The 26756-nt window shown below is 37.7% G+C and overlaps 1 protein-coding gene across 1 annotated transcript in view; it reads right to left on the bottom strand.

Annotated features, from left to right (window-relative positions):
- Positions 1-24849, bottom strand: part of GGNBP2 (gametogenetin binding protein 2) — a 30810-nt gene extending 5961 nt beyond the window's left edge. The window contains exons 1-9 of the mRNA XM_012726065.1: positions 24668-24849; positions 23980-24172; positions 14639-14719; positions 13118-13371; positions 11195-11293; positions 8270-8383; positions 2980-3183; positions 1679-1853; positions 206-400 (exon numbers count right to left, since the gene is read on the bottom strand). Coding sequence (XP_012581519.1) covers positions 206-400; positions 1679-1853; positions 2980-3183; positions 8270-8383; positions 11195-11293; positions 13118-13371; positions 14639-14719; positions 23980-24072 — 1215 coding nt within the window. The 5' untranslated portion in view covers positions 24073-24172; positions 24668-24849. The remainder of the gene's footprint in view (positions 1-205; positions 401-1678; positions 1854-2979; positions 3184-8269; positions 8384-11194; positions 11294-13117; positions 13372-14638; positions 14720-23979; positions 24173-24667) is intronic.
- Positions 24850-26756: the final 1907 nt, after the last annotated feature.

Raw genomic sequence — 26756 nt, 5'->3', positions numbered from 1 at the left:
TAAATAAATCTTAAAAAAAAAAAAAAGATAAAAGCCAACACTGTCTTTCTAAAACAAACACAACATTAAGTATTTTGACATATACAGAGTACAGTATACAAGCTGTAGGAACTCACATTTCTGGAAGAGCCAAATATAACAAAAAGCAATACTTCTATCCAAAGCAGTGTAATACACAGTTGAGTTAAATATTAAGTAATACTACCTTCTCTTGGCTTACTTCTTTTTCATCTGCTGGTTGTAAGGGAGTTGGAATATCACATACACATTTATTTTTTCGTCTATTCTTTCGTTTTTGGCGTTTCTTTTCTTGCTTGAGTTCTCTTACTCGTTCCTCTTCTGAAAATTCTTCACAAAGTTGTTCTAATCGGCTAATACCCTGTACTTTTTCAACAGTCATCTAATGTAAAAGAGTAAATACTGATCAAAACTTCTTAAGTTTGCATGGAAATCTACGTTTGTGAATTTATAACACCATACACACACACACACACACTAAAACTGGCATTGCAATAACCTTCACAAAATACTTCAAATTTTAATATTGTAAATGATGACAGTCTTAGACTCTACTGAAGTAACATAACTAATGCAAAGTTAAAAGCAGCCCCCCAAAACAAACAAAAGCAGCCCAAAAAGGAATAACAAAAGTAGATAAATGTAATCCCAATGATAAATGTATACTTACACACACCCCTAATCCAAACCATTAATATTCCAGTTTCAAAAATCAGAATTTTAACACGCAAAGTAAACACTCATTTCTTTCTCCATACAATGAGAAGACCATAAACCTGATTAGATGATCTAAGTTTCTGGAGACATTACTTCTATAAAAAGAGACATTACTTCTATACAAACAAAAGGAATAAGGTATCTGTTAAGGCAGCTTCTCAATCCACCTGTGACTGTGCAGGTGCTTCTTTTTCTCCTTTTCCTAATACTTATCTTTATAAAATGTTAAAAAAAAAAAAAAAAAACTAGTTCAGCAAGAACTAGTTCAAACCTGAAAACTCCCCAGAAGAATGTTTGAAATTCATAGATGGTCCTCTAAAAAAGAGGCACTATAGTTTCCCTACCATTCTCAAAAGGAGCTGCTAATCTAGTTAAGGGACTACAACTACCCCCTAGAAAGTAACAAAATATTTACTAGCTAAAAAGTCATGCTCTACAGAGTATAATAGAAGGGAAAAAAGTTACCAAACCATAAGCTCTAAAACCAAAAGGAGTGGTCATCAATCACTGTGCTTGTAAAAAGTAGTTCTGAGATCAGGGCACTCAAGTAGCATTTACTTCATGTTATTGAACACAGCAGGCAAACCAAGACTCACTAAAGATTTCTACTTTTGTTATTCCTTTTTGGGCTGCTTTTGTTTGTTTGTTTTTGGGGGCTGCTTTTAACTTTGCATTAGTTATGTTTCATAGCAACATCTTGTGAAATAGTCACCAACTTCAATTTTCTACTCTAAGAAAATCTAAAAACCAAGACTAGCAGAAAAAGAAGAGTAAAAAAACCAAGAAAAATCCACAAACTTCCACTCACAGCTTGCCAGGAAACCCCTCTCCCAAGCTCACAATATCAGCAGATCACAACCAGGCCAAGGTGACACTACATTAAAATTAAGTCCAATAATTTGACTAAGCAATCTCGGACAATGAAGCAGCTCGACGTTCTTACCTCAAAACTCTTGCGTAAAGCATCAACACCAAGGTAGAAGAGCATCTGCCACGTCTGCTCCTCTGCTCGCAATTTTTGCCAGATTCGATGTAGTCTTTCATAAAGATGAATTCCCAAGCAGGTCAAAACTTCTTCTTGAGCTATATCTATTGTCTTAGCATGTCTTTCTCTTCGCCTATAAAGGAAAATAGATCACATATAATTCCTTAATACCCTTCAGTGAAACAGTAAAAGATGGATAACACATTTCCAATTCATATTTTAAATACAACCTGCATACTTATTAAAAACCTAATAATGAGAATGTTACACATTTAAACTCTGTATATACAGATACACAAATACATGTATGTAACAATGAGAAATACACATGCAGGTGGAACTTGTCTTAATTTTGCTAAAAATTAGGTAATTCAGGAACTGGCCCTAAATCAGATGATTTCCTTAGCACATAGCAGTTATATGCAAGGATCCTATGCTCACTTCAGATGCACATATAAGTGTCCAGCTCATAGTAGATATAACAGCATAACAGTTCTTTTCACCTCTCAATTATAGCAAATGCCTGTTTTTTGTTTTGTTTTGTTTTGAATTCCCCTTTTTGGAGAAAATGCAGAAAGGCAATACCAAAGTGCCAAAGTGATTCATTGACAGGCAGAACACCTTTAGGCCAGTCTTCAGTAGACATGTTCCCAAACTTGTAACAAATGTCTTTATACTCCTAAAGGCCTAGCAGAAAGTAGGGACTCAAGTGAGAGTTGGTATACAAAACAAAGGAAAATGAGTTTGATTTATTCCATGAAGGACATTTTCTGAATTTATTTTTACCAAGTCTGAGTAAAATTTAGGTTCCTATTCAAGGACAAATATATATATATATACACAGTTCATGAATTACATCCAATGAAAGCTATTTCTTAGCCTCCTACTGTCAAGACCTCATTTCCAATGCAAAAATCATCACTACAAACAAAATTTAAAAGTGAAAATGCATGGATGAAGATGGGGAAAATACCTTCTAATCATTTCCCAATGAAAATGATAGTTTCCAATGATCAAAGCCAAAGAAGCCTGCCACCTACTTCAAGCAACAAGCAGAGGACTAAACCAAACACCACAGAAAACCTGCTTTTGTTCAATTAAGAAATATATATTTTAAAGAAAGTAAAAATGTTATAGGCACATTTCTAATGGCTAAATATATCATATATACTGAGGCAGAAGGTGACAGAAATAATGTTTCAGGAATAAAATGAAGCAAAGCGCTAGATAACCCATTCTAGCAAATTACATACTCATACCCTCCTGCGAACTCTGGCTCAGCACGACCCAAAAGATGTGCAATAAAATCTGTTTCACAGCAAACATGTATATGTCGTTCATGTGGACAGCACCGCAAGCCTTCATAAAGTGCAGCACAGTAGCCCTTCTCTTTGCTGCAATCAAGTTCACCAATAAGGATATTGTATGCTCGGAGGACTTTATTTTTGCAATCAGTGCAAAACCTGTTAAGAAGAAAAAGCTCAAAATTAAGAACTGATATGTAATTATTTCATAGGATGTACTAACAGTGAACTAGAAGATGACACTACAACCCCATCGTGAGCATTAAAAACAAATAAAGTCTCCAGACATCTATTGAAAAATATACAGGAAAAATATACATGAGGGTCTTCTGGTGGCTCAGGAGATAAAGGCTCAATGCTATCAAATTATAGCCAGTCACTGTGGCATGAGTTTGATGCCTGACCAGGGAACTGACCCACATGACACAGCAGACTTCTGTCGACCACTCAGCAGAGCATTTCAGGAGATCTGCCTGTTCTGTTCCCCACTCTGTCTCTGGTGAATCCTTTCATCCCCCATACCTCTGACCTGTACCCCAGTTCTTGTATGAATAAATACATCTTAAAAATTAAAAAGAACTACTTAATCAGCTTAACTATAAACAACAGAGCTACAAATCAAAGTCTCACAGGATCCCTCTCTTTCTACCCTCTGAAATAAGCTGGTATATTCAGTTAGTTAAAACTTCATTCTGATTTTTATTACAATTGCTTAATATATATTAGCTAAGTATCTGTGGGGAAGGAGGAAAGGCAAGGAAGTGGTACAAATATTTTTAATTTATTGGTAAATTTCAAAATATCAAAATCTTTCTTCCAAAAAATATATTTTTCTCAAAACACAGACAGAATACAGATAACATATACATAGAAATGTGGTTTAAACTTAAGTGTACTGCGACAAAACTGTAGAGTATGTGAACATAGAGGATAAAGACATTTTCTTTATAAACCACTATTCAATTAGAAAAGAAAAAAAATCTGGTTTATCTTTGAATTTCTGAAACAAGAAAAAGCTTGGTGAAAAAACCACAGTAAATGGTTCTCTAAGAAGACTGGCTTTGATTTCTTAAGATTTAAATTCATCTCCCTAGCTAAGCTCATGTACTCCCATGACTTCAGCCAACATGTCTGACTTTCACCTTACAACTATTCAAATTTCTGCTCTTGTCTGAGAGTCAGACCCATACTAAAAAAAATCAAAGACATCACATACATCCCACTGGCAACACATCAGACTGACTCACTATTCAAAACCAGGACAACAGTGTTCTTTTCCATTCTACTTAAGGACACCACCATTCACATAATCACTGCATGGAATATCTTTAGTCAAGTGTACTTCTCTTTAGGTCCTCCCTTTTAGGGGTGGCATCAATTCTGTCTTTTTTACATTTCCTGAAGATCCCCTTCTTTTCAGTACTCTCTGCCCTGCTTTCAATTACCTAGAATAAATTTTAAAAAGCTTCATCATCACTGTTTTTCCTACTTCCACTCTCCCTAACCTTAATGCATCTCTCGTACCAAAATAATTTTTAAATTTGTATTATTTCATCCTCAACTTAACAATCTCCTCAGACTATAAACTCCTTATCAAGTTACTTCTTTTCTTACCCAACCTGTTTCCTAAGACTTACCTCCACTCAATCATGCCCCCCCACAGACACCACATGTACAATGGAGTACTATGAATATAAGTGATGTGTTTCTACTTCAGTCTTTTTATCTTCTGCATCATCTCTACTCCTTTCTACTCCATTTGCCTAAATCATATTCATCTTTATAGAAGCCTTCTGAAATTCCCTAACTAGAATTCAATTTCCTTTGAGTTCCTCTTATTTCTGATACACATTTCTTACTAAAGTGTTTACCCTTACATTGCCATGTATTAATATCATATGCAGTATTCTTTTTGGACAATAGTAGATAGCTGCTTTTCATGTACTTTTTCTTTTCTTACTCTTTTTCAAATAAGCCTACTTGGTAAACAGAAGCAATGATACTCTCAAGTAAAGTGTTTCACTCATACTTTAAAAAGATACAAAAAATATACAAAAATTAACTCAGTGTTTTATAGACTTAAAATTTAAGTATTATGATTGAAGCTATAAAACTCCTAGAAGAAAAGAGAAGGGGGAACAAAATTATGACTTTAGACTAGGCAGTGATTTCTTGGATATGTATGTAAATGAGACATCATACTTAAAAACTGCTGTATAGTAAATAATAGGGTGAAAGACAACCTATGGAATAGAGAAAGTATTATAAATCACAAACTAAATAAGGAACTAATATCCAAACTATATAAAAAAACCACTACAATTCAATAACAAGGTACAAAAAAATTTTTAATGGGTTAAAGAGACATTTTCCCCAAAATACAAAAATAGCTAACAAGTATATAAAAGATGCTCAATAGAACAAATCATCAGGAAAAGGTAAATCAAAGCCACACAATTATCACCTCAAACCTACTGTTACAGTCAGGTTTACAAAAGTAAAACAAGTATCGGTAAATACATGGGAAAATTAGAACCCTTGCATAATGCTGGTGAACTGAAAAATGGTACGCCACTACAGCAAACAGTATGGTACTCCCTCAAGAGATTAAAAATATAACTATCAAATGATCCAGCAAGCCCACTTCTGGGTAGAGATCCAAAAGAACTGAAAGCAGGATTTCAAGATGTACTTGTACACTCTTGCTCACTGCTACATATTCACAATCACCAAGAAGTGTGAGCACTGATGGCTAAATGCAGTATATACGTATAATATTCAGCCTTATAAAAAGGAAATTTTGTCATATGCCACCACACAGATGAACCCTGCACACATTAGACTAAGTAAAAGAAACCAATCACACACACACAAGTTGCATGACTCAACCTAATGTGTCAATGAAAATAATCCAAATCCTAGAAACTGAAACTAGAATGATTGTTACCAGGATTGGAAGGAATAATGAGAGCTGCTATTTAATAAGTATCAATTCAGTCAGACAAGATGAAAAAATTCTATGGACATTTTCCATACAATAATGTATACAGTTAACAACTGTTAATGCATACTTGAAAGCTGTTTTTTACCAGTTTTTAAAAATTTCTGTCATGGGGAAAAGAGATATGAGCAAAGAAATAACAAATATATTTTCAGGTTACAAATGGTAAATTTACATTTTCAGATATGTATATCATACATACAGTAATAATAATAAAATTTAAGTAAATTTTCTCCCCATATTTTACGACTTTTAACACTTAAGAGTAGCTTAATGTGTTTGACTGCACATAATATTAAGTAACTTAAGCATAAACAGCAATTTTAAAGTATACGAAAGCTGTAAGAATGAAAAGTAATTTTTCCTATTTTTAAATGTAAATTTGCACATAAATTAGAAGTTTCAAAAGAAAAGGCTTCACTTCCCTAACACTTAGTGTCTAATAATGTACTATCTTGTAATATTTAACTAGTGTTATCTGTTAATGTAACTGCCATAATACTTCTTAAATAGTGTTATCAAATCTTTAAATGTTCAGAAAAATCCACCAAGTAACTAAGTAAGTGCCAAAAGGGTACATCTTTAGGCTGTGGGAAATAATTTTCAATGGACTCTAACTCAAAAAAACTATACTTGAGGGCTTCCCTGGCTGGTGCAATGGATTAAGTCTCAGCACTATGAAGCTATTGGTAGCCACTATAGCACAAGTTCCATCCCCAGCCAGAGAGCTAACCCACATGGAACAGACCTCTCCTGTCTGGCCTACTGTTCTCCTCAGCAGTGTGTTTCAGGCAATCTGTTTATTATGCTCCCCACTCTGGTGAATCCTCTCACCCTCCCACCCCACACCTCTGGCCTACACTCCAGCATAAATAAATAAATCTTTTCTTTAATCTTAAAAAAATAGAAGTAACAGGGACTTGCAAATCTGGCACACACTCACCAACGTACTATGGGCTAGGTACTGTTATAAATGAATCTTACTATATATCATCAATCTGCACAACAAACTTAATCCTATAATAAATCCTGCAAGTAATATTTTCATTATTTTTGTCTTAAAGAGAAAACTTAAGGCACAGAATTAACTTGTACAAAGTTGTAATCAGTACAATGTAAATTCAATGTAGTCTTCTCACTTAATTTTAATAGTGCTTCTCCCTACCCTGTTTTTAATAAAATGAAGCTGACCTTTTTATAAATAAAAATCATTGCCCCAAAACACAGGGAATATCTACACAATTATGGGAAATTCCAAAACTTTAGCCCTGGTAACGAGTAATTTATGGTACAAAAAGCTCCCTTTTGGGTGAATCAATTAATTTTGAAAGAGGAAGGAATCCATAGTGAACCTATATACATCTGGATGTTTGGTGTTCATCCCCTTCCAAAATCCCAAATAACTGACACATTTTCTACTCTGTTTGGTATAATCCAAAAAGGAAAACAAAGTTTGTCAAATGAAAATATCTAATAAACCTAGGAGACAGGTGGTATCTTTAGATTACTACCATATAAAAATTACCAATCTTATAATGCCTGTTTTTATCATTCACGAAATATTTTCTCAAAGCGTTCCAAAGTAATTGTGTATCTGTCCCAAGGTCAAAAAACATACAACTACAAACCCAACATGTGACAAATTTGTATTAAAACAGTAAAACTCCCCCTAAAAAATGCCATTTCTAGATGGCTCTCTTACCAGTTTCCTTTCCTACTGCTCTCCCTCCCTACGAATTTCTAAATGTTAATGACACTTAGAAAATTTCTTTGTAAAGTAGAATTCTAAAAAGAAAAATCTGAAGTTACTTTTATAGTACATGAATTCCAATTCTATTTTTAGGTCTTGACAGTAATAGGAGAAATATTAAAAATATTACTGAATTGCTAATTTTACTTTTGAAAAACGACACCATGAAATACTTCTATCACAGAAACAAGGAGTACTAGTGCTTCCAAAATGATTCAGTATATTTTAATTGTTCTAGTCATTCTGTGTTTTTTGAAAGCCTGACCTGGAACTAACAGATAAAAATTACAAAAAAAAGAGATGCTCAATACAAGAAGATTAACACTGAGTCATCCCATAAAGGAACTGCCTACCCTAACATTATTCTCTGCTGAGTACCAGATACGAATGGGAAGACAAGAATACTATTATATAAACATATCAGAGACAGGTCAGTCTGATGACTGACAACAAAGGTACCTTCCAAATATACTTATTATAGCCTTTAGACTTACCTATGTTTTCGAAGATATGTTTCTAGTGTTTCTAAAAGACAACTAGAGTCAATTAAAACTACTTCGTCCCTGCATTCTTGGGACATTAGTTCCCATACGTCCATCCAACAACCTCTGCAGAAAGAAATAAATATTAGTGAAAAGGAGAACTACATAAGGATAAACATTATTAAAAAGCGAAGTAAAGGATTGCTTGATTTTACCTGGCTGTTCCCTGGAAAGGTCCATAATGGAAAATGATCCTACACTTGCTGTCCTTCCTGTGGTCTTCACTACTTCTCTTATCTGTACTTAACTTCTCTGAACTGACACTGCTACTGCTCCCTTCACTGTAGTACAGTATAGTACAAAGCTTAGTGATACTGACATAATCTGAATGAGTTATTTCTATAGTCTAAATTATGAACTCTTTAACATATTAAGATATTAATAAAATAAGCTTGCAAATTTGTATGTAATTATATATTTATCTTAACCATAATAAACATTATTTAAATGTGCTCTTTTTATTAAAAAGTTTTCATTCAACCATTAAGTTTCCCTGATACAATTTAACATTTACATTTATCTAGGTAACAATTAGTTAATGTACTAAACATTTTATGAACAAATCTATCTGAATATTTTAAGGTTAAAAGGGCTGAAAAATATAAAATATTTTTACTTACAAATACAGATCTCCCAAAGAAAAGTCTAACAAATTTTGATCTATTTAGTATGATTTTCAGCTAGCCCATGACAACAAAAAAACTCTTATTTAGCTTCACATATTATATGCTGGGAAAGCCACAAGTTAATCTAATTTTAGTAAATAAAACTTTACATTTACTAAATTAAAGTTATCGTACTAACATGAAAACTTTACACAACCTAAGTTACTATTAAGTACAATACAAATAATTTTGTAAAACTTACTAAAAATTTCCCAGACTCTCCCTCCCCCACAGGCTTTAATGTGGTGTTGGTCATGCATTTTGCTTTGTTGTTGATGTGCATTCTAAGAGCAATGTGTGCCTATATTCTTGAGTTTTCATGATTCTGAACAACTGGCTCCTGCCTGTTCTTCTGCAGGTCTCACTATAGTACTAGAAACTCATTACCTTGGGTGCTTGAGATGAAAAAAATCTCAATCTTAACCTTCTCTATCTGGCTACAAAGATTTTTTTCAACCCCTCCCCACAATATAAGGTCACATATACAATTCAGCTCCTTTACTCCCAAAGGCCCAGGCCAAGGGGTTCAGTCAGTGCCCCTTATTTTTTAAACAAAAACTTCAACTCCAGTCGCTCCTTCCATGTTGGTTCCTTCTACTCTCAACGCCTACAGAGTTCCTCTATCTCTGATTATGCTTTAACGACCCATAATCCCTCCTAAAACTGACTCTCAAACTCAAAAAAACTTTTCACAATTGAGGAAAAGGTTCGTGAAATCAGAGCTGGGAAATGATTATTGTATCATCAGAATATGACTTTTTTATTCTAAAAAAACTTTAAAAATCTGCAGCTGAAGTCAAGCTTTATCCATAATCTCTCTGGACAGAACAGCTTCAAACTGCTTTCAAAATTAATCTTTCTGGAAAAGAAGTGCTTCCACTTCCTTGTTCCACAGCCATACTTTCCACTCACAGCTTAATCCATTACATTACACTGCCAATCTTCACTTTTCTACCCATTCTGATCTGGATTCTGCTTCTAACAACAGATCTACTCATCAAGATTATCTCAGTGGACACTTCTAGGAGATACTAATAAGTCAGGTGAATGAAACACTTAACCTTAGATAACCACTTTATACTATATAGAGCTTTTACCAGTTTCAAAGTACTCTCTCATGTAGATAGCACACTAGTGTGTGGCTCTTGCTTGGATCCGAATTCAAACAGATCAATGTAAAAAGAGATCTTAATAGAACTGGATATTAGATTATAATTTTGTTAGGGATTATAGAATGGTACTGTTATTATTAAAGTCCATATATTTAAAGATACATGAGAAAATATGTAGGAGCAAAATAATATGATGCCTTGGACCTACTTTAAAATACCTCAGCAAAAAAAAAAAGATGGAAAGAAGACAAATATGGCAACTCTTAGTAATTTCTAATCTGGGTGAAGTATTTGTGGGGGAGAAGTGTTTATATAAAAGGTCTTTCTATTTTTCTATGTGTTTAACATTTTCATAATAAAATTTTAGAAATCTGTTCCTGAGTATGGGGGAGATGCCTTATTAATAGACTATTAAAATGCCACCACCTGGTCATCCAGGTATCAGGAAGGAAAATGTCTATATACAACAATGGTGTTAAATTTGACTGACAAAAGTTAATTTCTTAAGCATCAGTTTACATCATACTATTCTCTCTAAAGTGAAATTCCCTTCAAATTCATTGACTTCTCTTTACCACACCCAACCAGTTTCGTAGGGAACAACTATGACACTGTGCTAGGAGAAGGAGGCAGAAATTCAAGGGGCCATCTTGGACATTATAGCATGTAACCAAGAAAACTGCAAATTAGTTACATGAATACACATTGCTATAACTCATGTAAGACTTTAAAAAAACCTTGATAAGTTATTAGTAGAGACAAGACAGACAAGAATAACTTACATGTTATGACTATTATGTAGAATGATATCACAACACTGTGGCTACATAAGTGCCACAATGATCTCAACTTCCTTTCTTTGAAACATATTTAATATAAGAAAAAAAATACTTACAAAAGCATACCTAATTAATTTCAATGCAAAAATGCCTACAGAACCAGTATACATATTTTAAGCTGCATTACTATGTACCCAATTATATATAAATAAAATTAGCAATGTGCGCTTTTTTATTAAATATGATCAACATTTACAATTTTTTGTTTAACATTTACAATCTTAACAACAACAAAGCATTTTGATATTCAATTATACTTACCCCAAAGGTTTTGGTTTGTGTGTATCTAAGGAGTGCAACTGACATCTCTTGTTCTTTTTACTTTTTGGAATAGCATCTATCATGTCATTTAGTTTGGACCTGATTAAAGTAAAACATTAATGATTTGATTAGTATTTATTTTTCTCTAGACCTTTCAAAATCTCTGTCTTACAGTGAAAATTATATTTAAGCTTTATAGACATTTCACTTACTTTGAAAATTCTCATCAAATTCTAACCCAAAAGAGTGTACACTAGTCTCCCCATTCCATCCCCAGTCCAGTCAGTAAGAAATGATGAAAAAAACTGCTCTATTCAAGGAGCTCTTTCCCCTATATCGCATCTGTCTCATCATCCCTGCATAACTATTTTATGTAGCAGTGTACCTAATACTCAATTTGATAATGGACTTTAAACCTCAACTACCTCCCCTTGTACAAATTATCTAAATATACACTATTCTTGATGAGGAGACATCAAAAAATTTTATGCTATCATTACTACTAAACCACTACTATTCACATCCTACATCCAACCACTCAGCAAAGTGTGTCAACTCTAATTTTCAAATACATTCTAAATCAAATGATATCTTGGCACATCTACCATTTCTGCCCTTGTCTAATTCTTTCTTTAGTTTGGTCAATTTTAATAGCCTGACTGGTCTCCTCCCTTCCATATTTTGTCTTTACAGTGTAGGCTTCACTTAGCTAGTAGAATGATCTTTTCAAAATATATATCACTTTGTTATTATGATATTCAAAAATACCCCAAGGTTTCTTTTTTCAAGTAAAGATTCAAAGTTTCTATTACTACCTCTAAATAAGAAAGTCCCAGGGTTTGAATCCCTTCTCTTTTCCTATTATACTCATTTTGTGGTGCTCGTGTCTAATCTCATCAATTTAAATGATATACATTTAACATAAACATTCACTATCACTTACATACTCTGCTACATATAAGCTGATGATACATATTTATATCTCTAGGCCTTATCACTCTGAACTCTACTTGGATGCCCAATTGTATCTCAAACTTAACATCCAAAAGTGAGGTCTGCACAATTGTTTCTTCCAGTTTTACTCATTTTAATCAATGGAAACCACTGGTCCTTTCTTCAGATCACAAATCTAAGAATCACCTTTGATGTCCCCCTTTCTATCCAACCTATCCAGAAGTCCTGTCGATTCATTTATTAAAATATATCCAGGATACAATAATTTCTTGTTATCTCTGTGGCCACCATCCTCTCTCACATGGATAGTTAAACAGCCTGCTTCTCTGCCCTTTACTACCCTTCAGTTTATTCTCAACATAGAGTTCACAGTAAATTGAACTTCAAGTCAGCCCATGGCTGCTCTGCTCACCCTCCCAAATCTTCCCATCTTACTCAAAGTTAAAAAAAAAAAAAAAAAAAAGACCTCAGGAAGACCTACTAGGCACTTCATAATTAGGCCTTTTGTTATTCCTCTGACCTCATCTTTTCTTACAGTTTCCTTCATTCAAAGAGGGAAAGAAACCACAATGGTTTCTTTGCTGTTCTTCAAAAAAAAAAAAAACAGGGACAACATTAAACTTTAAACCTTTATACTTATTGCTCTTTCTGCCTTCCCCCAAATAGCTACATGGTTTGTTCACTCACTTCGCCAGACTCTATATTGAGTATCATTTTATCAGTGAAGGCTTCCCTAAAAATTCTCTTAAAAAATTCTTCTTAAGTGGGTTTTCAATGTAACTGAACACACCTAACAAACTATATATTTGCTCATTGCCTGCCTCTCCCCACATAAAAACAGAAATTTACAGTCATTGTCATCTAATAGACTCAAGTTTTGACCTGACCAAATTCATAAAGAGCTGCTACCATTATCACCAAATTTAAAGATTTAGCAAACTTATTTTTTTCCTAATTGATTATACTTACCCATGTACATAAAATAATGTATAAAGCTTCTTTGCATCAGTCATGCAGCTTCGAGTTACAGATAGGACTCCCTTGGGTCCCACTGTCAGGGGCTCAAGGGCAGGATTTCCAGACTCTACAAGCTGGGAAAAGAGGCGTTCCACACTGCGACGACAACCAACACATGGAACAAGCTGAGAAAGTGCACTCAAGACTTCACGTGATGTCACCACCATGGCAATACTCAGATCTTGTTGCTTAAGCATACTATGTCGCTGAGAAAAAGAGGGGAAGAAAATGAAGAGACATAATATTACTCTTTTACTACTACTTCTGTTTCCTACCCTTGTCTAGTAAATACAACCTGGGACAAGCTTGTGATCTCTACCTGCAGCTGAATCAAAAAGGCAAGGTAGCCAGCCTTGTCCATGTTATAATGAGTTTGCTGCACAAACCTCTCACCTTGTTCCAGAATCTAGAATATAAAAAGTTCTACTTAAGATGACAGGGCTAAATGCCCAGGCATTGTGGGGAAAAAAGCCTTGCATTTGGAAACACAGTGGTTATTCAGTGACTATTAAACATAGTATTCTCACTTAAGATTTAAAAAATGTTTAAAACTAAAAGAATAAAACACAATGTAACTTTATCACATCTTCTCAGCTTTTATTATAGGAGTCAAGTTAGGATGGTGGTCATGTAGAGGGAGCAATTCTCAACCTAGAGTTATATAAAGGTGTCTTACGGATTAGTGGGAGAGAACAAGGCCTGTTTTATCTGTTTAAAAAAAAGAATAATATTGGTGCATTAGTGTTACCTACTGGTTATGACAAGTTAGGAAAACGTCTGAGAACGACAACTACAAAGAAATGGGAAAAACTTTAATAAATTTTAACTTCTACACTGATGGAGTTACAGTTATACTACAAGCAATACCTCCAGCCTTAGCAAAGCCAGATGTAAAAGATAACCTCTGAAAAGGATTTTTTTATATTTACCATTAAATTTTCACTTACATTTTCTCCAAAAGTAGAAATAGAATTTAAGTAACTGATCACTCATTACCTTGATTATATAAAGTATCATACTGCTTAAGAATAAAAATAATTTAAATTGGCAACACAAGATTTTTTTTTTTTAACTTGGAATAAAAATAATTACAAAAAGAAAATCAATGCACTCTCAAAAAAAAGGCTGTATATCTAACACCTATTTTTAAGAAAAAGTATGGCCTGGTGAAATCTTTAAAAGATGGCCTGAAATTAGTTTTATGGACCTATAAAATGTTAACAAAATACCATCAAAATCCCTCTTGCTTGACAGATACATACATACATTTTAGAGCAATAGTGAAAGAAAACAATTTCAATAAAATCTTAAGACCTAGAGCTTAGGTAAAACAAAAACTTATAGTTGCATGTTACATACGATATAAATTAAAATTTGAAATTACTTTAAAATGTACATGCACACACAGGCAGACATGCACACACACACACACACACATACACCATTTAAAACACTAATTTCCAAAACTATTACCTGAATGAACTGCTTTAACTGTGTACCATTATTTTGATGCCCATCGAGATTTAACACATTGTCAGGAAATTCCATCACCATCTTAAATATGCAAAAGAATAAAAATCAATTATTTTGTTTTCTTTGAACATTTGCAACAGCTTATTTTATGAATTCTTAAGACAAAAATCATTCATTAAAAAAACCAGATTAGGCCCTCCCTGGTGGCGCATCGGGTTAAAGCGCAGCACTGAGAAGCTTGGGCCACTTCCTCATGAGTTCGATCCCCGCCTGCCCCGGAGGTGACCACATGGCGCGGCAGACCTCTCCTGACCCGCCCGCTGCTCCCCTCAGCAGTGTACTTTGTCGATCTGCCTGTTCTGTTCCCCACTCTGTCTCTGGTGAATCCTCTCACCCTCCGCTCTGGCCTGTACCCCAGTTCTGTATGAATAAATAAATAAATCTTTAAAAAAAAAAAAAGCCAGATTAGCCCATCCTGTTCCACATCCTGTTCAAAAATGCTATAAAATCCAGGTTAGATAAGTTTCTAAAGTCAGAAATGGCAGTTACTAGGACCAAAGATATTGAATTCAGGCAGACATGAGCTCAAATATCTGCTCTACCACTCAAAATCTGTGCCTTAATACTGGGCATATTATTTGACCAATTTGATTTTCAGTTTCCTCATTTGTAAAATGAGATTAAATAATTTTAATCTCTATCTCACATAGTTGGATGTGAAGGTTACATTTAAATGTTTGCTGCAATAGCCAATGTCAGCATTTTATAAGTAAAATAATCTGATTATTTTACACTAAGTATCCTGATAGTTTGTTATCCTGTCTAATATGGAATACGATAAATATCAGAATATAAATGACTATATAGATGAAATACTCAGAACAGTACCTGAACACATAGTAACTTTTGTTCTACTTATGAACAGAAAGGATACACTGAATTTAATTCCGTTATCAAAATCCACTACTAGAAGAATAAGGATGTAAAGTTTAAGGATGTTTCAGATGTCAGATGATAGGGAATTAGTAATTAACACATTTCACTTATCTGTGACATCAATGATTTTAAGAAGAATCAAAGATATATACCACTAGATAAGAGATATTAAAAATATAAGATGTCGGGCCTTCCCTGGAGGTGCAGCGGGTTAAAGCACAACACTAAGAAGATAAAGCCACTTCAGCATGAGTTCGATCCCCACCCCAAAGGTGATCCACATGGTGCAGCAGACCGCTCCTGACCCACCCGCTACGCTCCTCAGCAGTGTACTTAATAGTCAGCCTGTTCTGCTCCCCATTGTCTCTGGTGAAGCTCTCACTGCCCCTGCAACTCTAGCCTGTACCCCAGTACTGTGTGCATAAATAAATCTTTAAAATATATATATATATATTATAAGTATATATATTTTATTTTATGCATAAGTAAACCTTTAAAAAATATATATATATATAAGATGTCACTATGGTGATGGCACACGGGCGATGTGGTGATGGGAAACCCACAGGGATTACAACTGAGATGAAAAAAGACACAAAATGATGTAAAAATAAACTATATTATTAGTGTATATATATATATATATATTTTAGAGATATTAAAAAAGAAATATACCTGCAAATAAAGTTAACACACTTTGTCTTAACTAAAACATTGTTAAAGGCATCAAACATTATGCTGGGACAAAAGCTTCTATATTCAGATCACAAAGATTCTAAATTTCAACACCTGAACTGTAAACTCAGGATTAAAAATAATAATAACTGGGAGCAAAAACACAAACACCCATCTAGAGGAATATGACCTAAAAAAGATTCCCTCCCTACTCTCCTGCACTGCTGGTCGGAATGCAAATTAGTACAACCACTATGGAAAGCTGTTTGGAGGTTTCCTAGGTCTACCCAAATGACACCAAAACACTTGATTATAAAAAAGACACCTGCAACCCCCATGTTTACTGCTGCTCTATTTACAATAGGAAAGACATGGAATCAACACAAATGCCCAAAAGTAGATGACTGGATTAAAAAGATGTGGTACATATATACAATGAAATACTATTTAGCAATCAAAAAGATGAACCCATGCCTTTTGCAGCAACATGGATGGAGCTGGAAGGGATCATGCTTAGTGAAATAATCCACAAAGAAAAAGAAAAATACCAGATGGTTTCACACATAGCAGAAACATAAAAGGCTGGGGGGTGGGGGTGCGGTAGTGAACAACTATATACCAGAGACATTTTACAGGTGTGGAGTGGGTAATGGAATTAAAAATTGTGGGGGCGGGGAGGGGAGGAAGGGAGTGCATGGAACTATGATTCACTATGGTGAATTGGTGATGGGAAACACATGGGGATTACAACTGAGATTGGGAAAAGTCACAAAATGATGTAAAAATAAACTATGATAAAAACTAAAACAAAGAAAATAGATTCCCTCCCTTCACCAAACAACACACAAGGACCTGTTTATTGGAGATAACCATTCTTTACCCCCACATTAGGAAAAAAGCCTCAATAAGTACACTTATTCTAACATTAGCTGAAGACTGGAAAAATAAAGCAAATATATGCACTAAATATAAATCTTTATCTCAAAGGGGGAATACTAGGTATATGAAAGTAGGAAAACTAGTGGATACTGGTAATGGACAATGATGCAAATACCAACTCCACATCCAGAGGATTTACTGTATTTCCCAGAACCAAAACTGTATGTACATATTACTCATATTTTTAATGTATATTTTATCTTAAAGAAAAAGAAAATATGTAACATATTAGATGTAGCTATCTCTAGATAATGTTTCTATCTTTCCCAAAGTTATTACAATGCACATATTATTACCAGAGGAAATAATACTGTTTCCAACTCTGTATTCATTATATTATGTTCAGAGATATGCTTCTACCTCAACAGCTTTTACTTTCTGAAGGTTTCTTTTCATATATATATATGTATATATATACATGTGTGCGTGTATATATATACACACACACATATACACACACACACACACACACACAAATCTTACAGCTTCAAGATTTAACTTCATTTGACCTTCAATTTTATGAACTGCCCTCTAGTTTCCCTGAATTTCCCTTTCATAGTCTTGTTATCTCCAAAGGGAGGTGGTGGTGGGTAATAAAACTATTTAATGCAACTTCATGTATAGTAGGCATTGTTCTAAACACTTTTTATATACACGTTTTTAAATTTATTTATGCATACAAGAACTGGGATACAGGTTAAAGGTGTGAGAGGTTTCACCAGAGTCAAAGTGGGGAGCAGAACAGGCACATGTACTGAAACACAGTGCTGAGGGGAGCAGGGGGCAGGTTAGGAGAGATCCGGCAGCCATGCAGATCACCTCCAGGGCTGGGGATTGAACTAGTGCAGCAGTGGCTGTGGATAGCTGTGCTTTAACTGGTTGCACCACTAGGGAGGACCCAACACTTTTTTTTTTTAAAGATTTATTTCCTCATGCAGAACTGGGGTACAGGCCAGAGATGCGTTGGGTGACAGGATTCACCAGAGACAGAGCGGGGAGCAGAACAGGCAGGTAGACGAAGTACACTGCTGAGGGGAGCAGCGGGCAAGTCAGGAGAGGTCTGTCACACCATGTGGATCTCCTCCGGGGCAGGCGGGGATCGAACTCACACGGAAGTGGCTTAAGCTTCTCAGTGCTGTGCTTTAACCCGCTGCGTCACCAGGGAGGGTCCCCAACACTTTTATATATTAACTTCACCAATACAAAGTAAAGTTAGTTGCTACTTTAATAATGTAGCTCTAAATAGTGAGGAGGACAATAAGCAAAATATCTAATGAGCCATAGTGTTCACTGTATTTATTATATTTAACAACCTACTTAAAAGTTTATAAACAGGGCCCTCCCTGGTGGCGCAGCAGGTTAAAGCACAGCACTGAGAAGCTGAAGCCACTTCCGCATGAAGCTGAAGCCACTTCTGCATGAGTTCAATCCCCGTCTGCCTGGAGGTGACCCACATGGTGCAGCAGACCTCTCCTGACCCGCCCACTGGTCCCCTCAGCAATGTACTTCATCAGTTGGCCTGTTCTGCTCTCCTCTCTGTCTCTGGTGAGTCTTCTCGCCGCCCCTGCACCTCTGACCTGTACCCCAGTTCTGTATGCACAAATAAATAAATCTTTAAAAAAAAAAAAGTTTAAAAACAAGTAAATTCTTATTAGAAATAAAGGCCCAAGAAAAGACATTAAGTGAATAAAAAGTTAAGAGTACTTAACTTTTCAAGCCCTCCCTGGTGGCACAACTGGTTAAATTGCAGCACAGTGAAGCTATCCACAGCCACAGCACGAGCTCTATCCCCAGCCAGGGAGGTGACCCAAATGGCGTGGCAGACCTCTCCTGTCTCACTGGATGCTCCCTTCAGCAGTATATTTCAGTAGATCTGCAAGTTCTGTTCCCCACTCTGTCTCTGGTGAATCCTCTCACCTCTCCACTCCTCTTGGCCTGCACCCCAGTTCTTGTATGGATAAATAAATCTTAAAAAAAAAAAAAATGTTTTCTGAAACCACTACAGTGCTTAAAACACAAAGAAATTTAAGTGTCAAGGGCCCTCCCTGATGGCACAACAGGTTAAAACACAGCACTATGAAGCTATCCACAGCCACTGCAGCACAAGTTCTATCCCCAGCCAGGGAGGTGACCCACATGGTGAGGCAGACCTCTCTTGTCTCACCCGCCACTCCCTTCATCAGTATATTTCAGTAGATCTGCCTGTTCTGTTTCCCACTCTATCTCTGGTGAATCCTCACTGCCTGCACCTCTGTCCTGTACCCCAGTTCTGTATAAATAAATAAAACTTAAAGAAAAAAAAAGAAATTTAATTGGCAAGTCATAAAAAAGGTACAGGACAATCTTAAAAGCCATATAACTCAAGAGAACAATGAAGCTCATTCTGAATCCACCATTTAAGCAACCAACATCTTGATTTGCATTTGTACATGCTTAATAAAAATATACACCATTTCACCACATATCAATTGCCACCACAGAAAAAATTAAAATAATCACCTATATACTAAAATCCAGCTCTTAATGAACATGCAAAGAATCAAAGTTTCTCCAGTTTGGCTTTTAGATGATACCCTAAATTTAACACACTGAGGTCAACTAACCTTTTCTATATATGTAAAGTACATGTATGTGACATGTACACATGTGTAACATGTATTCATGTGATATATGTAATAGAACATATATTGTGCGTGTAACCTATGTATACATAGGTGATACAGTTTTATATATCACATATAATAAACACGTTATTCATATATACAAATAGGTTAATACCTACTTTAGGAATTCTTTTTAAAAACCAGTAACAGGGTTAAAATTTAAAAAGCTAAAAAAATCTCACTTCAGACCATTTCATTTGTATCTAACCACTACAGATGTCAAAATCAGATCTATTACTGTGTTTCTTGGCTATCAGTAGCTTAAGTAGTATTAAATTTTCTCTTATATTTATTCTATACCACTTTGGTTAGAAACCTTGCACTTACATAAATGACTGTCCTTACCTTTCAAACTCTCAAGATAATGGTATTTCATCTTTTTCCCCCTAGTCAATCACTATATGCTCCTCAATATTGATATTAACAAGGGTAAAAAGAAAAAGGAAGGCAAAGAAGGAAAGTAGTACCATTTTTTCCATTTTTAAAAACTACTTCCTGGACTGAGCCTTCAGAGTCTAGGTTACCTCAAAGAAGACAGTCATGTAAAGTATTTCAGGTGTGGTTTCACAGAATTCAGCTTCATGATGAGGTTGCCTGTCCAAAGCTAGCTAAAAATAGAATGAGTCATTGTCCTGCAATTACTGCTTTATAAACTTTATTGAATCCATTACCCACTTTCACTCTTAAGTACCTGTTCTGGTTTCTCCAGACCACAAATAACTTGTTTTTAGTACATTTTCACAAGCTGCAACCAATATTCGTTTACATTATTAAAAAGCATTGTCCCTTTAATTTACTCCTTCATCCTTGCAGCTTTTTGGTAACATTTATAATTTTTGATAAAATTTAATGGTTACTCAAGAGTTGAAAGAAAACATTAAATACTAAACTTTTCACAAATACCAAATACCTAATCCCCAAGTGGATATACTAACATTTATTATCTTCTAAAGTCCCAATTAAAAAAACCCTTATTAGATTGAATTAGGAGGGTAAACTATGTTCCAGAAATACTGCAGCAATTTGATAATATGTATCAAGAATTTTATAAAAGGCTCTTACACTTTGATCCAGTACTTCCAAAGCATAACAAATACTGTAATGCAAAGATTTATGCATTATTTATGGCAAAAACTAGAATCCCCTTTGCTCAACAAAGAAAAATGATTAAATTAAGCAATGCCAAATATAGTTACTAAAAATGCTTAAATTAAAAATAAGAAAATGATGTCATTATAGTTAGTGGGGGAAAAAAGCAAAACATTAGTTGTTATTAAAGACAATACATCTCAACTCTGTGTGTGCGTGTGTGTGTGTGTATGACTAGAATTACACCAAGTGCTAAAATAACATTAGTTATCTTTGGGAAGTAGGATTAAAGAGAACTTGTTTTGTGGTTATTTTTCAAGATTACCTTATGAGAATGTATTTTGCCTCTTTTTATTTATGAAACAACTCACTTTAAATAATGTACTTTTTCAAAAACATCTCTCAAGATGTTTTATTATCTTATAACCCATGTGCTATTTTTACGATTCTAACTGAGATATATTTTGACCATATAGCATACCACTTTGCTAAATGTGCCACCAGCTTATTTGCAATTTTCTCGTATTTCCTACATAAGCACTGGACTCAAGTATTCATTAAAACCACTAAACTACCCATGAGTCCTTTAAGCATGGATAAAACATACCACATAAAAGATGTGGCTACTTCTTCAGTTTCTTAATTTCATTATACAAATTCAACTTCAAATTGTTAATTTAAGGCTAGAAATTTCAGCTTCTGTTACTAAAATGGTAAATATTTTGTAACTGATTATAAACTATAAATGCTGTAACTAAACTGAACTCAGACTACTCCAAATAACCAAACAATGTTTCTTTCCTACATTATCTGTGGACCCCAAGAACAAAGCCCAAACCAAAAGTTAACTTCAAGGATACAGTGCCATCAAACTATCAGTAAACTAGTCTAGAACTGCTACAAGCGTCTTTCTTCCCTCTACTTCAACAGGTGTTTGTTCTGTTCATTTAAGTGGCATCTGGTAGGGTAGTTCTAAAAGAAACTTGCTTCCCTAAATATGATGCACTCTAGAATTTCCACTGGTCAGTATTAATGACCTTGCAGAGGTTTTAAGACAAAAGCAATAGTTCCAAGGCTTTTCCCAAGTAAAAATGGTACCTTTTCCTAAAATAAAATGCTATTTTGAGGTATTTTAAATTAAAATGTCTAAACTTTATTAACCTTAGTCACAAGTCTACAATACAATAAAAACAGAACTCAACCATCAAGCTCAGTCTGATCCCAACTTCTCTGGGAAAATAAGTACAGTAATAAATACCCTGCAAGGTTATTTTTCTATGGAAACCTTTGGTAACGTTGCACAAAAAAAATATAAAAATACCCCCTAAATTGGCGATTTTTAAGGTACTAAATGACAGATGTATCAACACTGTATTCATACTAAAGGTAGGTAATGTGGGAGAAAAATCAGTCTGTTTAAATTTTGTAAACTGTCAAGTTTGCATTAATTTTCCCTGTTTTAAGTAATGTATGTCCAATCCACAGGATTCTATTTCTTAACTTCAAAGGTATCTGGGAACAGTAAAAGGGGAATACCAAATTATATGCTCTAGAAAAGTTTTTATGTTGGAAAGGGAGAGAAGCAAGCAACAAATGAACTCATATCAGTATTAAAGTTGAGAAATGCATGATTTAATTTGATCAGTGTTAGTTTTATCTACTTAAAATACAAATTGCATTATACTTTTAATGCAAAAAGTGCAGAAATCATAACCAAGGCATACAGATACTCCCTAAAGCATCAACACAAATTGTATTTGCCTTATGTTAGGCCATATCATTCTTTTTCCATGGGAGAAAAAAAAATGCACTTGTGTAATTATGGTTGCTTTCAGTCAAAAAGTTCTAACAAATTATGTCATTCAATAGCTCTCCTAAACCTTTTTAAATTGCTGCAACTCAATCAAGTCTTAATTGAGACTCGGAAATAGAAAGGCATTCAGTGGCATCTCTACAATGACTTGCATTTTATATAAAATTTGGAAAAAAAAAAGTTCAGCATTAACCCAAAAAATTCAGGAATAAAACACCTCAGCTGCCTTTAAAAAATAAAAAGCCAAAGGTGACAGGATGAAGAGAAGCAGTTACACCTTACTGAAAGACAACTGTAGAAGCCAAAGCTTCAACAGCAGCATCAAAAGGCAATCTCAGAAGACATTCAGGACTCATTTCATTTAAAAAATAGTGGCAAGCAATTGCACTCATTTCCTGTTCAGATTCAGTTCAAATATCTGCCATTTCCTTTATAAAGAAAATAGTACAGCAACACAGGGCAGAGGGTCGCTAATGCTTTATTACCACCAACTCCAGAAAGGAACAAGATGAGCCGTCAACTTCTCGTGACACTTACACATTCAATACAGAATGTGACACTCTTACACCTTCACTACTTTTGCTTCCTCGCAGAAAAAGAGCTTACTTGTAAACTAGAGAACAACTAATGCCAAGAAAGCCCATTTTGAAGAGTCATGGTCTCGCAACACCATCGTTTCCGAGAGTTTTAATGTACTAGGCAATAGGAGCCGAGCGAAATCAATTCAGTTGGTGGCATCTTCGTGTGCAGGAGCATGTCATGCTGCCCTCAGTAATTAGACGCACGCACTGAGAGCTATCCCAGCAAGATGGGAAATACAAAGCTCAGAGTGCAGCTGCGACATTTCCCGATAACCGAGCCTCCCCGAGGGGAGGCGGCTTCTGTGAGGGATAGGCCTGAACACCCGCGATCCTTCCACCCCTCTCCGAGGCGAGACGCGTGCTTTGGCACCGGCGTCGCCTCCAGAGGGGAAAGGTGAAGGAAGCCGGCTCCGAAGGGAAAGCCCGGGGAGCCGGGCTCCAGGTGCGGACGGAGCGCTCGGCTTGGGGCTCGCGGACGCTGCCGACAGACCCACGGCGGAGGCGAGTTTGTGGGGCCTGCCGAGAAAAGGCCTCGCCTAGGAGTTGCAACACACTCTTTCTCCAGTGCGCAGCGCTCGGCCTGGGGGAGGGGGAGGAGGGGAAACAGCTGCCAGGGGAGCGGCGAGCCCGGCCCGGCCCGCTCACCGTGAGGGTGTCGTCTATGTAGAGGGGAATCTGCCTCCTCTCGAAGGGGAACTCCTCCTCCCCGTCCCTGCACACTGCCACCAGTCGCGCCATCGTCCCCGACGCTGCCGTTGCCACCGTCACCACCTCCTCCCAGCTGCCGCCGCCGCTGCTGCTCCTGCCGCTGTCGCTGCCGCCTCCTCCCTGCTCCTGCCTGCAACAGCCAAACCCCGCGAGCGTAAGCACCCGCCGCCGCGCAGCACTTTCGCCACGGGGGAGGGAGAGGAGCAGGAGGGAAAGGAGAGTCAGGCTGCGTTTCCCATCACCCGATTCCACACGCACTCAGCCAATCAGCGCCCAGCCGCGCCGGGACCCGCCCCCTCGCGCCGCGCTCACCCCACCCCCACCCGTCGGCCTCCAGTCAGGGTCCACAGGAGTGGCGGAAGGGACGCGGCCTCGGGGTTTCCCCAGCCGTCACCGGATTCTCGGCTCTGGGACCCCACCCCGACCTCAACTCCGCAGTCCGCTCCCCGCTTGGGGGCCTTCAGCCTTAGCTGACCCCTTCAACCCCTTCCTAGGCGCGCCCCGCCCAGTCAGTCCCCAGGGCTGCAGTTGCCCAGCGCGATCCCGCCCCTGGGAGGGGTCGACCCCGCCTCAGCTCTGCGGAGTCCAAGGGGGAGAGGGAGGGAGGCACACGCCCCTTCCTCACCCTTCTCGGAGGAGGCCTCTGGGTTCTGACCTTCACCGTTTTCGTGGTCGCCTCCCTGACCCCCACCTCTGCTCCCCGTTACCGGCTGACGAGGCCCGCGTCAGGGCCGGCCTGGGCGGGAGCGCGGCTCCGAATGCCGTTTCCTCTCCAGACTCAGTCAGCCGCTCGCGCCACGGGGAGTGGGGGAGGGAGGGCGGGGGACGTGGGGAGGGGGGGGCAGGGAGGGGCCGAGAACGCCGGGTGGGGCCCCGCCTCCTCTCGCGAGACTGTGGTCGGCCTCTCCCGGGTCTCCGCTTTCGAAATCCGGGCGGAGGGGGTGCTGGGGCGGGGTTCTTCCCCGGCAAAGCCCAACGCGTGGCGGGCGCAGTCCCCGAGTCTGGCTGCTCAAATCTATCTGAAGCAGGCCTCCAGGCGGGAGTGAGTCAGCCCCAAACCCAGTTCCCCGCCGCGCGGGCCTGGGAGCCGCTCTCCCGAGGGCGGCGGGCTGAGGGAAGCCGAGCCGAACCGGGCTCGCTCAGGGCCGCCCCGAGGGTCGAGGCCGGGTGAGGGCTGGGGTAAGTGGTGAGGAGCGGAGGATTTCGAGTCAGTGAAAGTGAAACGGCCCAGTGAGAGAGGGGAGCTGAGCATCTGGGGGGTGAGAGACAAACTCTGGACTTGGCTCCGGGCACTCGACGCCGCTTTCGCAGCTCCACCGGTAGCCAGCCGCACCACTGCTTCCCAGACGCACTGCTTCGGGTCCCCGCCGAGGGGGCCGAAAATTGGTGCCGACCGCGCTGTCGCTGATGTCGCCGTTACACTAGAGACAAAAGAACACGTAGAGAGCGACCTACGGGTGTCCAGACCCGAGAAGCTTCTTGGTCTGGGTTAACATTAACTGGGTTTCAGACAGAACACCGTTTCTCCTGGGCAAAGTACTACTACTGGCCAAAGGCCCTTGCCTCCTGCCCTCCGGAGAAACAGCTGCTGTCAAGACAAATCGTCTACACTCTGCCGGCCACCAGGTATTCAGTTCCTACCTTGAAGGCTTTGGAGAAGGCCTGTTGTGAAGCCAGAATGGCTATTGGGAAGTATTTTGCCTATGAAAGTCTTGGCGATTTTAAGGGTAGATCTCTAGTTCCTGGAGGGAAAGGCTACAGCCCTGATACTGGCAGTGGGGTCATAACGTGAAGATTCACAACAGATACTCCATAGTGCACCCCTAGCCATGCTGACTTCAGACATTGTGTGGTCACTGTCAGGATGGGTGACATAATAAAATGGAAGAACCATTGTTCAGTCTCAAAGGTGTGTTTATCGAGTAAGTAAGTATGTCTTTCGGCCATGTGAGTATAGCAGAACAATGTAACCATTTGCTTAAATCCAGTAGGCATGTAGGATGTGCATGCAACTTCTGACCGGTTGAGTAGAGTGAAACTCTGAACATTAAATTTTAGAGACTTGTATTTTATATTAAAAACACATTAAAAGAAGAGCTCCAGTATGAGTTCGATCCCCAGCCAGGGAGCTGACCCACATGGGGCAGCAGACCCCTCCTGATCCACCCGCTGCTCCCCTCAGCAGTGTATTTCAATAGATTCACCTGTTCTGCTCCCCCCTCTGTCTCTGGTGAATCTTCTCACACCATATCTCTGGCCTGTACCCCAGTTCTGTAAGCATAAATAAATAAATCTTTAAAAAAAAAAACCAAAAAAAAAACACTAAAAAAGAATACTGTGGCTTTTACAATCTAAAGGTGATCCTCCTGTAAAGATGCTATCAATGTACCTTCTCTAGAACCTTTTAAACTTCCTTTGTTTTGTGATTAGCAAAGACCATCGAAAATGACAAGCCAATAGATAGGTGTTATTTTTAACAACTTTATTACTGAGCACACACTCTGAGTAGCCAAGAACAGAGCATTCAACCTGGATTTAATCTAAGTTAGAAAAAGCACTAAAACCCAAATAAAGTGCTCTCCCTGGTGGTGCAGCCGGTGAAAGCGTAGCACTTCGAAGCCAGCCAGTCACAGCCACTTCAATTTGCCTTCCATCCTCAGCTGGGGAGGTGACCCACATGGCTCAGCAGATCTCTCCTGCCTCGCCTCTTGCTC

This window comes from Condylura cristata, unplaced genomic scaffold (genome assembly GCF_000260355.1).
Source record: "Condylura cristata isolate star-nosed mole 26May11 unplaced genomic scaffold, ConCri1.0 scaffold00017, whole genome shotgun sequence".
Classification (NCBI taxonomy): Eukaryota; Metazoa; Chordata; class Mammalia; order Eulipotyphla; family Talpidae; genus Condylura; species Condylura cristata.
This window is presented reverse-complemented; position numbering and strand designations above follow the sequence as displayed.